General features: G+C 41.5%; 1 protein-coding gene across 2 annotated transcripts in view; it reads right to left on the reverse strand.

Annotated features, from left to right (window-relative positions):
- Nucleotides 1-18,286, reverse strand: part of LAMA4 (laminin subunit alpha 4) — a 145,262-nt gene that overhangs the window by 91,396 nt on the left and 35,580 nt on the right. For both annotated transcript variants that reach the window (XM_025925625.2, XM_025925623.2), the window contains exons 2-4: nt 17,160-17,261; nt 7,410-7,534; nt 2,091-2,171 (exon numbers count right to left, since the gene is read on the reverse strand). In XM_025925625.2, the coding sequence (XP_025781410.1) occupies nt 2,091-2,171; nt 7,410-7,534; nt 17,160-17,261 (308 nt within the window). The remainder of the gene's footprint in view (nt 1-2,090; nt 2,172-7,409; nt 7,535-17,159; nt 17,262-18,286) is intronic.

Raw genomic sequence — 18,286 nt, forward strand, 5'->3', positions numbered from 1 at the left:
GAGGCACAGAGATTTCTTCACTTCTGGGAGGGCTTGCATTTGGTCAGCATGGCTCTATTTAAGGCCATCCCAGGGGCCAGTGAACACCCATTAGCTGGTAATACTGCTCGATCTCTGTCAGACTAAACGGAGTTTTACCTCAGACACTGAGGGGACAAAGTTCCATCCCTGGCTGATTAACAGTCCTCTCTGAGCCAGAAAGTGAGCAAACCAGGTGCCTCATATTCCCGAACCCCTAAGTAAGAAAATACGGAGTGTGTCACAAACATTAACTAACCAAATGTCTATTTGTTCCTCCCGAGGTATAAAATCCACGTGCGCCATCAGCTTTGACCTTCCCTCTTCCCTCGCAGCAAAAAAAGAGAAAAAAATACCTTTAAAAAGTCTTCAGTAAGAGGATTATCTATGATTTGTACATTTAATAATCATAATAGTAATGCCCTCCAAGTATGGAGATTTTCTCTGCACTGTAGGCACTGTGGCTTTTTAAAAAGAATTCCGGAACTACTCTTTGAGATGTAGAAGGTGGTTTCTTAGGAAGTGAGATGGTTTATCATGTAAGGTTTACATTTTGAGTCCTGGGCTGGTTTGTGAACTGTACTCAGGGCAATGGGAGCACGCTGCTGGGAGGTGAGCATGTGTGGATGTTGGACCAGAGGTTTGAGAGGTACCCTGTCCTTCCCTCCCACATCATTTTGCGGCCTAAAGACAATGGGGAGGCTGACATTAATAACATTTTTTTTTTTTTTGAGAGAGAGCAGGAGAGGGGCAGAGAGAGAGAAAGGGAGGGAGGGAGAGAGAGAGAGAGAGAGAGAGAGAGAGAGAGAATCTTAAGCAGGCTTCATGCTCAGTGCAGAGCCTGACTCAGGGCTCAATCCCACGACCCTGGGATCATGACCTGAGCCAAAATCAAGAGTTGGACGCTCAACAGACTGAACCACCCAGACGCCCCTGGCATTTCTCTTAAAAATAAGAAGCCCTCTCTGTAACACTCTTTTAGCAAAAATCATTTTATTTGAGAAAACTGAGTAGCCTCCAGGTGGGGAGAAGGGGAAATGTCTTGCCAGGAAACCATGCAGCGGGACGCCTCACAACTTTAGTCACCAAAGTCCTTCGTATTTAAGCAAAGCCAAGAGCAACTTAAAAAAAAAGAGTGTTAGGGGCGCCTGGGTGGCGCAGTCGGTTAAGCGTCCGACCTCAGCCAGGTCACGATCTCGCGGTCCGTGAGTTCGAGCCCCGCGTCAGGCTCTGGGCTGATGGCTCGGAGCCTGGAGCCTGTTTCCGATTCTGTGTCTCCCTCTCTCTCTGCCCCTCCCCCATTCATGCTCTGTCTCTCTCTGTCCCAAAAATAAATAAAAAACGTTGAAAAAAAAATTAAAAAAAAAAAAAAGAGTGTTAGATGTCAATACCAACAGGGATTCAGAAAATCCGAACTCTCACGAAATTTGTTTACTTTTCAGGGAAGGAGACGGCGTAAAGAATAGACTAAATAATAAGTTCATGCTTTTTCAGTGTATTGCTTTACTGACAGAGGATTCACTTTTTTTTTTCCTACTGAGGAAAAAGCCTCTCTATTAACACTGCTGATTCTCAATGATGAAGAGAGAGGAGTGTTACCAAAACCATCTAAAGAATCTTTTCAAAATATCGATACTAATTTTCCTCTCCACCTGACCATTTATCCTGAGATGTGGTCCTGACCTGGACCCTTAGGGAGCATTTTTTTTTAAGTTTATTTATTTTGAGGGTGACAGAGAGAGCACGAGCGCAGGAGGGGCAGAGAGAGAGGGAGAAAGGAAGAATCCCAAGGAGGCTCCACACTGTCAGCACAGAGCCAGACGCAGGCTCATATCCACAAACTGTGAGATCATGACCTGAGCCAAAATCAAGAGTCAGACACTTAACTGACTGAGCCACCCAGGCTCTCCTAGGGAGCATATTATTATAGCTCTATCTGGGGCATCCCCCAGGGGTTCTGAAATGCGATCCCTCACTCCCTCCTCTTAAGACGCTCTGGCAGAGCTGATGAGCGCCAAAAACAGAAAGTTTCCTTTGACCCACACAGAAAACAGTGAATTTTATTAGCCTACCTTTCACAGTTAGGTCCAGCATAGTTTTCTTTACAAATACACCTAACGGCTCCATTTTTTCTATAGCAGGATTCTGCAAAACTAGAAATACAAGAGAATATTAGAAGTCGATTCCATACATCACTGAAAAGATTGTCTTAACTTTTAATTAGGTCATCTCTACTTTGGTCCAGTCAAATTCTAATAGGTGTGATCATTTGTTTTATTTAAGTCAAATCTTCCTTTAAGGAAAATTTAGACCAGCAGTCCAGACAGAAAAATGCCAAGATGCCCATCCATTGGTGAGACCATTTCCCAGATCCACTTACTTATTTTGCCATAGAAGCACTTAATTATTTTTACTTGAAGCAGTGGGAATTTCCAGAATATATATATATGTGTATATATATATATATATACATATATATATATATATACACACACAGTACACACACACACATATATACATATATATGTGTATATATATGTACATATATATACACATATATATGTATATATATATGTACATATATATACACATATATATGTATATATATAATGCAAGTCTAAAACGCATATTCTAAAGCCAAAAATAAAATAATCAAGTTATTTTATGATATTTACAAGAATTTCTTGTTATTCTCAGCATTTTCTGTGTATACATTTGAAAGTTGTTCCCTTTTTTCTGCACGAGATCTCTTCCGTTCTTCAAGGTCATGAACCACTTCTAAACTATACTCTATAATCTCCACTGAACCTTCATTTCTTCATTGCATACCTTAAAGATTGGGAATTAAGGGGGCAGGGACCGGCTCTTTTGATCAAAGTCACAAAACCAGTACACAAGTAATAAATAGGACCCACAGGAAAAGGATTCGTGTCCATAGAAATCCTTCTCTTAATTATTATTATTTTTTGCTTGTTTGTTTATTTGTTTTTTAGATAATACAAATTAGGACACAGGACAGAAAAGCAATAAAAATATTGCTCAACTCTTAAGGCAGGGGAAATAGAATATAACTCACCACGTGTTTAGAAAATTTTACATTGACACATGAATCCATCCATCTGAGGGGGGGTGTGAAAAATTTTAAAGACTTCTAAATTAATTTTGGCTTAGGTACTGTGCTATCCATGGCGTGTGACCTGCTGTTCTCACATTCCTGCATGCATCAACAATTTTACCCTAATGGTCTTTGGAGGAAAGCAAATGGGTGTGTTTGCTTTGTTTGAAGAGATTTATAAAATCAGTCAGAAAACAATATACACTTGTCAGTGAAAGGCAACATCCACAATTTATTTTTTCTGTCAGTTAGGCTAAAAACATTTCAACAAAATTACATTTCTTTGGCTTTTATTCTTCATTTTGCTTGTTCTTATTTTTCAGCCTACTTCAAAAAAACACTGTCAGTCAAGAGTCCAGAGCATGGACAAACCCTCATGCATGTTTCTTTGAAGATATCACCCTTCCCCTCCCCGCCACCCCCCTGCCCCCAGCAGCTTGCCCATGGCTTGAAGGACTGAAGCATCTGCCGGTGTCTGGAGTCGTCTGCCTTTAGCTAATGTCCTGCTGTTTCAAACAGATGACATTTTCCTTAATTGGAGCCATTACCATGGCTACTGGTAGACGGCAGGGGTGGTGGGGGGGGATGTCTGGCCAACTCCAAAATAAATAAATGAACTCTGTGCAAATGGTCCCTGGGAATAGCTGCGTGACCATTGGTCTCAGTGGAGGGAGACTCAGAGGCAGTCACCAGCCACTAAGTTCCTTTTTTTTTGTTTTGTTTTTTATCAGCATTAATTGTTTATATTTTTCTTAGGGTAAAGTCTGTTTCTGGCTAGGGAAATGAAAACACTGAGCCGTTCTCAGCCCACATTAACAACCATGGCGCCCTCTCCAAGTGGAAGGGAGCCTTTGTCCTTGGAAACCTTTATGAAACCCTAAAGAAAAATAGATTCAGCACTATTTGCTTACTTACCTCCCCTGAGCATAATTTCTTTGCTTTCTGATGTGGCTATTGTAACTGGAAATCCAAATCCTGGTCTGGAGGCTCAATCAGAAGATCTTGCAAAGTGTAATTTGGATTCTATTAGGTGACTTTTTGAGCTCAAATAAAAGTTCTGGCACTTTAATTTTTATAGAAAGTAGCAATATGCATTTTTTTTGAAAAGCTGAAAGGGGCAGTGGATATTTAATTTTTGATGAGATGTTTGATTAGTATCTGAGATTAGTTAACTAAATCTCTAATAAGGCCATATCAAAGGCTAGAACCATATAGGATCCAGGCAAATTTGTCCTGTCCTGTGACCACAGATTACCCCCCTCCAGCCCTCAATCCCCACCTCCCTGTTTGTAGTCAGTTTTCCCGCACAAGGGATCCAGGAAGTTGAATTGTTGCCACCTCAGAGAAAGCAAGTCTCCCACAATTTCCCCACACCTTCACACAATGTCTTTACTTATATGGGGGTGGGGGAGGATATAATTTTGCTTTTGGGCTGATTTTCAGCAGGCTTTTCAACTTCAACGGTGTGCTTTAGAGGCCTCAGTTTTCATATCTGTGAATGTGTACCTAACTGCTGGGTACATTCCCTAAGATAGTCAATTGCTCTTTGAACCCAGCTCTGCTCACACATCCAAAGAACATGTATGGAAATGGTGATTCGATAGCAACTGTTTCCTCCTCCAAGACAGGAAGCTCATCACCCAATTGGCACGTTCTGCTTTGTTTATTTGAAAGAGCCTTTGGGATAGCTTCTTGATCAGCTGAACTGCAGATAACCTGGCTCAAATGGTAAATGGTCATTTGCTTCAGGAGCTTCAAAATGTTGCTGTACCTTTTTTTAAATATGTATTTTGAAGAGAGAGAGAGAGAGAGAGAGTGGGCACGAGAAGGAGAGGGGTAGGGGCAGAGAGAGGGGGAGAAAGTGCCCCAGCTCAGCAAGGATCCCTGCTCAGCAAGGATCCCTGACCCGGGGCTCTATCTCCTGCCCATGAGATCACAATCGTGAGATCATGATGGGAACTGAAATCAAGAGTTGGACGCTCAACCAACTGAGCCACCCAGGCGCCCCAAAACGCTGCTGTATTTTGATCTATTTTAATGAGGGCAGGACTTTTTGACTGTTTTGTGTACCGTTGTGACCAGCGGCTAGTAGTACATGAGTGGCATGTAATAAATAAATGTGTGATAAATATTTGTTGATTGGATATAGACAAACTTCTCAGTCCATCAGTCCTTTGGGATGAAGTTCCAAAAGTCTCTTATCTCAAGCCGTTAATGTCGTAATTTAGATAAGAAAGTCTCGTCATGTGAATAGGACAAAGAGTGCAAAAGTCAGATAATACAATTTAGAGGAACCACTTGGGATTGCCTTTCTAATGAATCTTTTAGTTTCTAAGGAAACTGCAGCTCAGAGCTTACAAACCTGTTTTCAGCAGGTGAGGCTACATAGATCTTTGTTTACATGGAACAGTGAGGGGAATCTGTTATTGCAAAGTTGGAGATCGGTGTGTTTAACGAAATAACTGCAGCTTGGCAAGAGAGCAGGATGCTGAAACAGCTCATCAGATATGGTTAAGACTAATGTTTGGGAGCAGAATATTAATGAACAATTAAGGAATAGGAGACAAAGGGAGCTCATAAATCAGGACACACTTGGGTGAAAATAACATAACATTTAACGTTTGAGGTTTCTACTCTCCCTCTCAATATTATCCATTCTGCACACATTAGTGATACCATGGGACATGAAAAATCACAAAGTAAGGCTTGAAGTAGGTTAGTGGTTTCTAAGGGAAAATGGGGCTGTAAAACATCTGACTTCTTCACTCACTGTCAGACTCATCAGAGGATTTGAACAAATCACAAGCTTTTAGGTGAAATGTTAGTTGGTGTTGGTGTTCAATTAAGAAAAAAATTAAGAAAAAAATGTCGTCTTTTTTCTCTTTATAAGAAAGTGTGTGTGTGTGTGTGTGTGTGTGTGTGTGTGTGTGTGTGTGTGTGAGTGTGAGACATTCAGGCCTTTTTAAGAGTCATTTTATAGGCATTGTTTAATTTAATCTTTACAACATCTATCAGCTAACTATTATATCTAAACAGTTAGAACATTGCCTGGCACAGAGTGAGCAAAATGTTAGTGTTAAAAAAAAGTACAAAGTATGTGTTCAATAAAGCCAACAGCTAACATACAGCTTTCTGTATGTAAAACACCAACTCAAATGCTCCACACGTGTTATCCTTGTCCAACTCTATGAGGCAGATCCTTACACCAACTGAGGAAAAAATAAATGAGATCAGAGCAGATAAAAGGAATCAATGAATGGAGCCATGATCTGACTCTAGTCTCTTTGACCCTAAATCCCATGGAAAGTGAGACAGAGGGAGAAAGTACCTTGCCTGAGATCCCACAGCTATTTTGTGCCAAAGGAGGGATATGAACCTAGGTTCATTACTCTTTCCACTTGTGGTATAAGAAAAAAATACGTATTTGGTTTTTGTCTTGTTCCTGGCACAGAGCTCCTAAAGCTCTTGGAATTTCCTGAGTGATAAGACTATTGTTTGTTATTCAGAATGAGCCCCTTTCAGTCCTACCTGAGTTTATGCTAACGAGGTGACACTTGATGGGCCCCTAAGTAGATTCAGGATGGGGCTGGGGGCATCTGACCAGAGGAGAAAACTACTAATTAGAGGGTTGGAACTTTCAATCCCATACTTCCCCCAACCTCAGGGAAGGGGAGAGGGGATAAAGATTGAGTTTTAATTACTGATGATTTAATCAATCATGACTATGTAATGAAACATTGATAAAGCTCTTCAAAAAATGAGGTTTGTGGAGCTCCTGGGTTGGGTGAACACATTGATTTTCTGGGAGGGTGATGTACCTGGACAGCAAATGCACAGAAGCTCTGCTCCCTCCCATCTCCCCCTCCACACCTTGTCCTAAGGATTTCTTCAATTTGGCTTCAGTTATATCCTTTAGGAATAAAATTGTAATCGTAAGTACAGCACTTCCCTGAGTTCTGTGAGTCACTGTAGAGAATTATTGAGCCTGAGGAGTTGTTGAGGCAACCCCTAAATTTATAGTTAGCTGAGTAGGTATGTAAGTAGCCTAGGGACCCTATTTGTGGCTGGCTTCTGAAGTGGGACCTAATCTATGGGCTAATTAGCTCTAGGTAGTTAGTGTCAGAAGTGAACTGATTGTAGGACACCCACTTGGCTTCAGAGAATCAGAGAAATGGTTGATCTCAGGAAAACCTGAGAACTTTGGATAGAGCAAAAATAAAAAAGAAATAATTAAGGGGATAAGCAGCAGAAGGGAACATCTTCTCTCAGAACTTACTTGGCCATGTGGGGCAAAGGACAGGGACATGGCTGGCAGAACCGGGGTGCTCCCCTGATGGAATCTCCGATATAACCATCTAGACATTTCTCACAGTGCTCTCCTGTTGTGTTCCGCTGGCAGTGCTGTGAGGCAAAAGATAAGAAAATTGACAAAAAAAAAAAATTTTTATACACAATATATGTGGGAACCAAACAATACTCAAAGCAAAGAGGATGTCAGGCTGATTGAATAAATGGTCAGGACAAAGGAGGCATGTTGGCTCCAGTCAATGCTAGAAAGTGTGAACAGTGGCAGATGACTTCACCCTGAACTTCTGTGGGTGCACTAGCAGCCTGAGGAGTTTAGACTTTGTGTGCAGAGGGGAAACTCATCAGCTTCTCATTTCAGTTCAAAATGATAATCAGAAGGATCAAACTCTGTGCGAGAAACATCAGTTTATTGACTTGGATTGAATATGAAATGAAAAAAAAAATCCCTCTGGTGTTTACCCATGACAATGGGAACAATTTAAGGATTTATGGGCAAAATATGTCAGAATGAAGCATAGATGGAATAGAAGGTAGGTAAAAAATGTCCTGCTAATGGGTTGGTGACTTGGATAGCGACATACAAGAAATACTAGGCCGGCTTATTTGTATGATTTTTCCATTTGTGGTGAGGAGAATGGAAGGAAAAGCACCAGATGGGCTGATTTTTCTGCTTATAATGCCTGTTCATCTTTCAAGATCTGTACATGGCCTTGAAACCTCCAGGAATTCCTTCTGATGTCCCCTCCTGGGTCCTCCCCTCCTTCTACTACCCACACTGTACTGTTACTCTTTGCTCCCAACCTCAGCAGCCCTTCCCCCACGTTGTGCCTCTCAGTACCGTACTGCTACTAACTCAAATGAAGGACGTACTCAGTAGACTGGAGTCAACTCAGCAGTGACAAGTTCATGGATGAATTTCTGTCTAGTACTCTAAAGAGTCAGTGATGCTGGTCTCACAGATTTCTCCAACAGGACTGAACTGGGTTGTGCAAGGCAATGGCATTAGCCCTGTGATATTTTCAGCTTTATATCCCCCAGAGTGTATAAAAGTCGGAGAGCGTTTTCAGTGAAAAATTATGCTGTTAGAATTAGAATGTCATCAAAGAGGCACCCTCCTGTTTGGTCCATTCCCTTGGTAACATCTGTACACAAGATCTTCAACAGACAAAGCTTTTTCTTTTTTTTTTTTTTAAAAATTTTTTTTTTCAACGTTTATTTATTTTTGGGACAGAGAGAGACAGAGCATGAACGGGGGAGGGGCAGAGAGAGAGGGAGACACAGAATCGGAAACAGGCTCCAGGCTCCGAGCCATCAGCCCAGAGCCTGACGCGGGGCTCGAACTCCCGGACCGCGAGATCGTGACCTGGCTGAAGTCGGACGCCCAACCGACTGCGCCACCCAGGCGCCCCGACAAAGCTTTTTTCAAATAATGTTCAATGGAAGAACCTTGGGGAGGCAGGATGGAGTAGCGGTAGTAAGGTGAACTCTAAGCTCTTTATTTTTGTCATTGTGTTCTACGTCGAAGTTCAAAATGGACTAATAATAGTGAAGTTAAGTCCTGCTCTAAACATTTCATATGGATTAATGAGTTTAATTCTTACAATAATTCTAAAGTAAGTAAGTTACTATTTTTTCCCCATTTTACATACGAAGAGATGGGAGGCACAGAGAGGTGAAATAAATGGCCCAATAAATTGTCGCACAGAAGGAGGCAAAGTCCGAGATTCAGACTCAGGCAATCTGGCTCCAGAGGCCAGGCTGTTAATTCCCATATTATACTACTTCTCCAATATGTTAGACAAAAGTCTCCTTTCCCAAAAGAGTCATAAAATGACTACATTTTATGTAGGTATCATAGAATTTTACTAAGAGTTTGGACTTTGAATCAAAAAGGCAGAGTTCCAGTTTAGGCAACAGGTTATCACGGTTGAACACTCTTTGGGCATTTGATCAGCCATTAGGAATGGGCAATCTTTGGCTCCTGATTAGAATTATGTTAGAAGAGGGGCGCCTGGGTGGCGCAGTCGGTTAAGCGTCCGACTTCAGCCAGGTCACGATCTCGCGGTCCATGAGTTCGAGCCCCGCGTCGGGCTCTGGGCTGATGGCTCAGAGCCTGGAGCCTGTTTCCGATTCTGTGTCTCCCTCTCTCTCTGCCCCTCCCCCGTTCATGCTCTGTCTCTCTCTGTCCCAAAAATAAATAAACGTTGAAAAAAAAAATAGAATTATGTTAGAAGAACAGAATTTAGAGGCCAGTTCAGACTGCCTGACAGATTAATGAGAAACTGGAAAATAAAGTAAGATGTGAAGACAACTGTTGTTAACATATTTGTCCTCCACTTCTTAATTCTGTTTCCAGAACTATGTCAGCCTTTAGTAAATATTTGTGGGGAAAAAAATGACGGAAAAAGTGGGAAAGCATGAATTAATGAATTAGTGTCGGGAGCACATAAAAGAAATTAACATGTACCCAAATGAGCCCAAGATTGGCAAACTCACATCCCAGGGAACACCAATGAGCCTTGCCCAACTACCAGGAATCTAAGGCACAAGCAATCTGGCATGTCTGTTCATAGGCTGAGGTCAACTTTGTCTGAGTCCTTGTTGGACAGATGAAGCCCATCTGTGCAGAAGAAAACAGGCTTGTTGTAAAATGTTAGGTCATTCTTCCTGCCTGAAATGCCTATTAAGCTGCAAAAAATGAGCTGATTCCCTTCTGTCCCCTTATGGCTTGATGGATGCTTTGGACTTCTTGTCAGGGCTCTAATTCTGCCATGGCAGCCACAAGGAGCAATTATCCTCAAGGGCTAACTCACCAAATCTCTCTGACCTTGACATGCTCAGAGTGCAAACACGGATTTTCCTCATCTGCCTTCTTTTAACGGGTTTGTCAGGGAATTCCCTGAAAGGCATTAATGTACATTCTGGAAGACTGGTGGAAATGATGCTGGGAGCAAGGACAAAGATTTCTACTGCTTCCATGTTCTAGCTGGTGGACTTTGAACGAGTCACTTGACCTTTTGGTGTCTGTATTCCCTATCTGTAAAATGAGAATCCAGATGAGATGGCCTGTAAAGTTTCTTCTAGCTCTGAAGCCTTTTACTCTGGGATTGCAAATATGCCTTTAACCCTCAAAGCTCTGCCATTTAAAAAACAAAAAGAAAAACTGGCAACAATAAATATGTTGTGGAGGGTGGGGGGGGTGGAATTTATTTTTTTAAATAAAATTGACCCCACTTAAAAATGAAAAAAAACATTCTGAATCTTTGGCCAGTTGTTAAGAAAGCTGCATGTAGACAGTTGATTGTAGATAAGTGGATAATTGTTAGGAATGGCATTTGGGCACCAGCTGTGACTCTTCACATGAGAAATGCTGTCTCAATAACTTGGCCGCAGAACGAACATAATGTTGGAAGAAGCCTAAGGGGATCAGGTTGGCCTTCATGTGGTTTGTCACATGCATTATGCAAGATTATAGTCTATATAGATCTGTGGTTCTCAAAGTACGTCCAGGGAGGTCGAATCTATCCTCATAATAATATTAAGATTTTATTTATCTTTTGGACTCTCATTTTCTCATGCTGTAAGGTAGAATTTTCCTGGGGCTACATGACATGGAGATATCACCACGGATATGAGATCCAGCTGCCTTCTCTTAAGCAAAACATGAACCATATTTTTAACTTGTAAAATATGTTTATATTCTATAAAAGCATATTAGTTATGTTAACCTGCAATGGGTTCATTACTGTAATTTTCAAATAAATTAACAAGAAAATATGAGAAAAGTTTTCAGTTTTAAATGTCAAATGCAGTAACTATGGACAGATACAATCTGCATAAACAAAAGACCTTTAGTTAATTGAATAATTCTTATGAATGCAGAGAGCTCATGAGACCAAAAAGTTTGAGAAATTCTGCTCTATCTAGATCAGTGCTTCTTCTTTTTTTTTTTTTTTTTAAGTTTATTCATTTATTTTGAGAGAGAGAGAGAGCGAGCAACTATGGGCACTCAAGTGGGGGAGTGGCAAAGAGAGAGGGAAAGAGAATTCCAAGTGGGCTCCAAGCTCACAGCCTGGAGCCTGAGCTAAATCCCAAGACCATGAGATCATCACCTGAGCCAAAATCAAAAGTCAGATGCTTAACCAACTGAGCCACTCAGGCCCCCCTAGATCAGTGCTTCTTAAACTTCACTGTGCATACCAATGCCCTGGGGATCTTGTGAAAATGCAGATTCTGATTCAGAATGTCTAGGGTGTCAGGATGCCTAAGTGTCTGCATTTCCAGTAAGCTCCCAATTATTGCTAGTGCTACGGTCTAGCCTATACTTTGAGAAGCAAGGGTCTAAACAGAAACACCTACTATAGGTAACACTGTTTGCTAGTTGCTCAACATTGGGCCTGAGCCTGAGTATCTAGCATAAAAGGACAGTACATTTTACTGCAATGAAGAGTGACCCAAGTGGCTCATATGATATAAAATTAAAGATTTTTACATTTGCTGGTTTCTTATTTTACTAACTCATTCATCCATTCATTCACTTAACAAGGCTGGATTAAGCTGCTGTCATGACAAGGAACTGTGACTGCTACTAAAATGAAGACCAGGTTCATTTATGTGTCGTTTTGTCCTTATGTGACATTTTATGAAAAAGACCCGGTTCTTGCAGTTGAGTAACTCACACTTGTGAGGCAAACTACTCACAGAGAGGTAAACAAACAATAATATAGAGTGCTAGGTGCTATGACTGAGGTATGTGTGAAGTACGTACCTACTGTGGGACAAAGAGGAGGGAAAGGGTCTAGCTCATCTCGAGAAAATTGGAGAAAACCTAATGGAGGTGACAACACCTGAACTAGGCCTCGAAGGATAAGCAAGAAATCCCAGGAAGAGAGCAGGCGAACACAAGTTCAGACTCAGGGGGTGCTCGTACAGAGTTAGTTTTGGTGGTAGTGAGAAGCTCAGTGGGGCTGGAGTAGAAATTCCTGAAAAATTTTAGAAAGGAGAATGCCTTGACTAGGTGGAAAGATGTCTCCGTTGCTGGTTAGGGGAAGGTAAGTCTGGAGCAAGGCATGATGAGTAGTTGGGGAGCCATGGCAGCGGTCAGGGAGCGATGCTGTGGACGTGAATTAAGGCAGTGGGATGGCAGAGAAGAAGAGAGGCTTTCTTCCAGGTTGAATGTTGGGGAAGTGGAAAAGGAAGCCGAGGAAGCATCTGGAACATCTTAGCATGAGGGTCTGGCAGAATGATACGGTAGTTAATTGAGAAGGGGAATATCAGAAGAGGAACACATTCAGGGTTGGAAGAAGAAACTCGAACAATATATGGAGAACTTATTTGCAGTCAGTTCCCATTATATTCTTACATGACTGGCCGCAAAGCAACAGAGAACTCTGAATTCTTTGGACATGCAATTTTCTGACTTTCTTTCAGATTCTGTAGACTCTGCTAAGCTTCAGTTAGCATAGTACCAAATCCATCACTATTGCAAAATTTGGGGGTTTTCCAAGTTTGCAACATATTGGAAAATTGTCAAAATTTTGTTGTAAGAATTATGCACTCGATCTAGATACCAACTTTGTAGTTGGAAATAAGACAGGAAAAAGAAGTCTCTGTAACTGAATTTTTTCTTGCTCTGGGACATCTAATGAATGTGCTGGTTTATTAACCACACATATTTAGTCTTACAGGAACTTACATTGGTTGATTTCTGTCTTACACACATAATAAAGGAGGGTTTGAAAAGCATGAGAAAAATGCTAGTATCTGCAGAAATTAGAGATGCAATATCTTTGCTTTCCTGAATGAAGTTTTAATTAGGCTTTGAGAGTAATAAAAAATTCATTAACCTTCAATATATTGGATTACTTCTCTTTCTCCATTATGCTTGGGGGGGGGTAGAAGTCCATTTGAATATCAATCTTTTTAACTATAAAATTACTATAGGCAGTTGCAGAAAATTTCGGGAGGCATATTATAAAGTGAAAAGAAGAAAATAAAAATCCATCCATGTCTCCACTAGCCAGATATAAATACTTAACAGCTTGACGGTGTCTCTTTAGATTTCAATTATATTTGTGCAGTTCTCTGGTTTGAAATCTGAATATTTTCATTCAGATTTACAAAAAATGTTTTTCTTGCAATGCTGGCACAGTCCCTGTATTATTTTTAATTTTTCATTTGTTTGCCACTGAACAGATAGGGGTTTCTGCGTGTGTTTCTAAAGCTCCCATGGTCCTCATACCTTGAGCTTTATTATATTGGTCATGTCCACCAGCATTTTCTTTTTTTTTTTTAATTTTTTTTTTTTCAACGTTTATTTATTTTTGGGACAGAGAGAGACAGAGCATGAACGGGGGAGGGGCAGAGAGAGAGGGAGACACAGAATCGGAAACAGGCTCCAGGCTCTGAGCCATCAGCCCAGAGCCCGACGCGGGGCTCGAACTCACGGACCGCGAGATCGTGACCTGGCTGAAGTCGGACGCTTAACCGACTGCGCCACCCAGGCGCCCCACCACCAGCATTTTCAAGTGGGTGCTTCTGTCTGGACAGTCCTTCAACCCAACCCAGTGTCTCCACATAGGTGGTGCTCAAGTAAAACGCTTTTTTTGTTAAATGGATAGATGAAATCTATAGACGAACCGATCCTTAATCAAAAGGAACCTAAGGAGCGCTGTGTCAGTGGTGAACTTCAAGTCAGATTTTCTTCCGTTTAGTTCTGGTCAGTGGGCGCCTGGCTTTCTCTAATGATGAGACAACTTATTGGATGGGAACTGGCCTTAGCCATGGTTTCTTCTTAGTTCTCTGGGCCTAGTTTATAGACTTGGGATAAAATATGGGTTATTAGAAACTGAGCATTCCTACCACCAGCTATCTGTCTGCTTCCACATGTTTCTTTTCCTTAATTCCTTTCTCATGCTTCCTTCTGGAGCCTTCCTAGAGAGTCTGCCATGTTCACTGGAGTTGCCTGGCCTTTGGGGCCTCGCCTGGCTGACTCAGCTGAGAACCCTTCCCATTGCATTCCAGTTCTGATAAGATGCAAGGCGGCTTTTTGGAAACATCCAACACATGTTGGATTTCATTCACTTTTCACTTTTCACTTAGCCACTTTCCTGCATTTGAAACGTTAGCATCCCTCTTGTGGAGACATCTCTAAGCTCCTTTGCTATATCTAAAATGGTAGCGTAACTTTGTCTACTCTATATTCTATTGTCAAATGGCTTAGTTCCTTAAGATTGGTCTGTAAAAGATGAGGTCAAATTAAAAATGGACGTTGGAATGGGGGAAGAATCAGAAACAACGGTGGGGGGGGAGGGCAAGGCAGAGGCATTACAAGCCTTCGAACTAAGAACAAAATGAAACAAGATGAAATAAAAGAAGGCCGTTTATTTTTGGCTGTGTATGGAAGATGGGAGAAATGAGTGAGGCTGTTAAGCAGCGAGAACTGATTGAAACTCGGGCCCACAGTCAGCTGCGAGGAAGTGTTCCTCCAGGCCACTGCTTCTTGTCTGGTGCCCTGACAACTGGGTGAACTGAAGGAGCTACAGGGAAGGAGCCTAAAATCTGGCACTGCTTGGCCAGGAGGCCAGAAGGGACTGCTAAGGGAAACAGAAAAATCTGAGTTTGATTCCAGTGGGACACCGTTGACAATATATTTGCCATCTAAATGACAACATATTGTTACTATATGGGCAAGCCTCTCTGCTCACTACTTACGTTTAATTAAATACAAGTTACTTCCTTTTTTTTTCTGTCTTTCTAAATGAAATTTATAAGAATATGTATGTGTATAGATATACATATATACATTTAGCTCTGGGGGATAAGGCTGTGGGTGATTTTCACTTTGAATTTCATGTAGTCCAGGTCTGTATTATTGTTGTTTTGTTTGTTTGTTACATCCAGCATATATTACTTCAGGGAAGAAAGCTATTTCCTTCCGGGTGGGGTAGGACGGCTATTTCTTTCTTTCTTTTTCAAATGTTCTGTCTTGGAGCAAAGTAACTGCGGGAAGATTGGCAGTTTCCTTGAGCAGGCGTATAAAAACTTACCCCCTATCCCATTCCCAAACTTTTCTTGGAACTTCGGACGCCCAGAAGCCCTGAAGGAGTCACGTGATGACTGTCCCTTTCGGAGGCTCATGTCTAGGTCAGAGATGAAGCCATGACAGTGCCTTTTCTGACAACGTCATCGTCAGGAAGAGTGGCTTTGTCATAGCTCTTCGCAGGCACTAGCAGGATGGTCTTTTTTGTCTTTTTACTTCAGTGTTCCATCTTACTGGCTGCCGGACAGCAGCTGACGGGGCCTACCCGTCCCTATCGCCTTCTATTTTAATAAGCCAGATGGCAAAGAGCCTCTACTGGGTCAAATCATCAGAGATGTACATCATTGGTTCAAGTGCATCCATGGGATTTTCTTTTCAAATGTCACTGGGATTAAAATAACAGGAAACCGGAGATGGAAGCATTAGAAAGGGGCAGGTTTTGGCAGCTGCGTGTGCCTACATGGCTACAGAGGACATCCTGGATGTAACGGTTATTAAAAAGATGGGGGGAAGGGGAAGACAGAAACACCAGGACTGAACAAATACTACAGAGAGATGGCAGTGCCCAGTGTTTGCCACTACATCCTCTCTGTCTCTCGAAAAATGGCAACTGCCAGGTTCCAAGTAGATGAAATGTTCTAATTTGCATCTTAATGTAATGCATTTACAGTGGGTAAAATCACACCTCCATGTGCATACCTCGGAGGCCACTTGTAATCAAAATGATCTGCTTAACAGGGATAATTATACTAATTTTGAGGGAAACAGGGTGTACTTAATTAAGAATTCTTGTAGCTTATGCAAAAATACTCTTGCAATTTTGGAAACTCTCTTCTGCCTCAGAGGATCCTGAAGAATCTGGTTTTCCGGCCGTGTGGTACAGCTCCTGATGGAAAACATGATCTTGGGGCATAAGACTTTCAAAATGCCTCCTGGGACTTCTACTAAAGCCATTTCTGGTAAATATTTCGGTAGCCATTTTCACGAAGTTGCCAGTCCATTCAGTGAGAATAGAAAAGATGTGGCAAGCACTTTTTGCGAGAAGGCTTGTCTTGTCTCCTCCATGAGTCTCTATGATACTTCACTGAAGAAGAGTTAACTGGGGAATTCAGGGATTCACTCCAGTTAAGGGGAAAAATAGCCCTCTCGGGGCTGAAACACAGAATTACAAAGACCACAAGGCCAGAGCTTTCGTTTTTATTAGCTATTTGGTTCAGGCCTTTTTATTTTAAACAAATTTTGATCTGTAGACCTGACTATCTTAAGCTGTGAACTATGCTATATGAAACAACTGTTTTATTCTCCTGGTTTAGGTGGAGTGAAGCCAAACATATGGCAAACTATACTATTACAGAGGAATTTGGATGGATGGTTTCCCCCGCCGTGTATTGTTTTCAGTCTCTTCACCATTGGCCTCTGGGAAGAAACCAGCTGCCAAGGGTGGTCAGTCAGTCACCCTTCAGGAGGACTATGTACAGTCACACATATGCCTTGATGGCCACTTACAGTCGTAAGCAGTTTCTACGAAGTGTTTTACAGGAAAAGGTGAAGGATAAAAAGAGAGCTTGATTAGCTCTTTCCTAGGTAGCTCAAAGGTCCAGGAAGAATATTTTATCCCCACTTAAGACACAGAAGGCCAAGGAAATGTCTGAAAAGTGATAGGTGCCCCCGACCTACCATACAGAATCCAGAGCCATCCAAGCACTCGTTGGAATTGCCGTTGCAGTCACAGGGCATACATGCTCCCGACTGGGCGAGAAAGAATCCGGCACCACATTTCTGAAACAGACACAACAAAAAACATGTGCTTTATTGAAAAGACCTATTTTGGTCAATGCTTTCTGTGAAGAATAGGGGAGATGATTATTCAGCTATCTAAGTATTTCTTTACAAAATGTACCAGAATAAACTATTTACACTGCCATTCAGTGACGTATGTCCAATTTTCTTTGCTATCTTCCCTCCGCCTCCTTTTTAAAAACTGTTCGGAAGCATAGGAACACCTTTAACACTGTCCTAATATTGTAAGGAAGAATAAGGAGATTTTAGGTAACAGTAAAGGAGAAAGAAATTTTCTAATGTTTTCTAACAAAACGAAACAAAACAAAATAAAACTCTGACAATTAGTCAAGGTGAGAAGTTGCTTTAGGTTCCCTATAAATAAAGACTTATAGTATCACAAATTACTGGCTATAGTATAACAGCTTAGGGATGTGTCTTTTATGCCTGGGCTCTTTAAAAAAAAAATCTATCTCTTCAGATCCTAAAATTTTAAAGGGAGGAGTAGGGAAATTAATGAGTTCTTACACTTGTCAGGTCCTGTGTGGGTGACAGAGATTTCATTTATCCAAGTAGCTCTGCGAGGAACACATTATTTTCCTTCATTCTAGTGGCCAAATCCTTAGACCCAGAGGTGCTAAGTGGGTTGTGGCGACGTTAAACCACCTTGTGCTGCACGAGTCAACCTGCACAAGGATGAATTACCCTCCCACCAATGTCACTCATGCTCCAGTTGAGAAGCTTTGCAAGATTTTTTTCCTTATTTATGTGATTGGAATTGTGACTATGTCTTTTATGTTTCTTCAGGATGCCTTGATGATGCAAGGCAGCAATGGCATTGTAGACGTGGAAGTCCACTCCCTGCCCATCAGACAGATTTACTTCTAAAGAATTCCAGACAGATAAGCATCTGGGTTGTTTCCACAAACTTACAGAGTAGAAGATTTCACATCACCCTTCCCCCCACGCCCCATTTCATTGACTCATTGTAGTTTGTACTATCTTGGCCACCAGGAAATTTTTCA

This window comes from Puma concolor, chromosome B2, assembly GCF_028749965.1.
Source record: "Puma concolor isolate L17-30 chromosome B2, mPumCon1.1.hap2, whole genome shotgun sequence".
Lineage (NCBI taxonomy): Eukaryota > Metazoa > Chordata > Mammalia > Carnivora > Felidae > Puma > Puma concolor.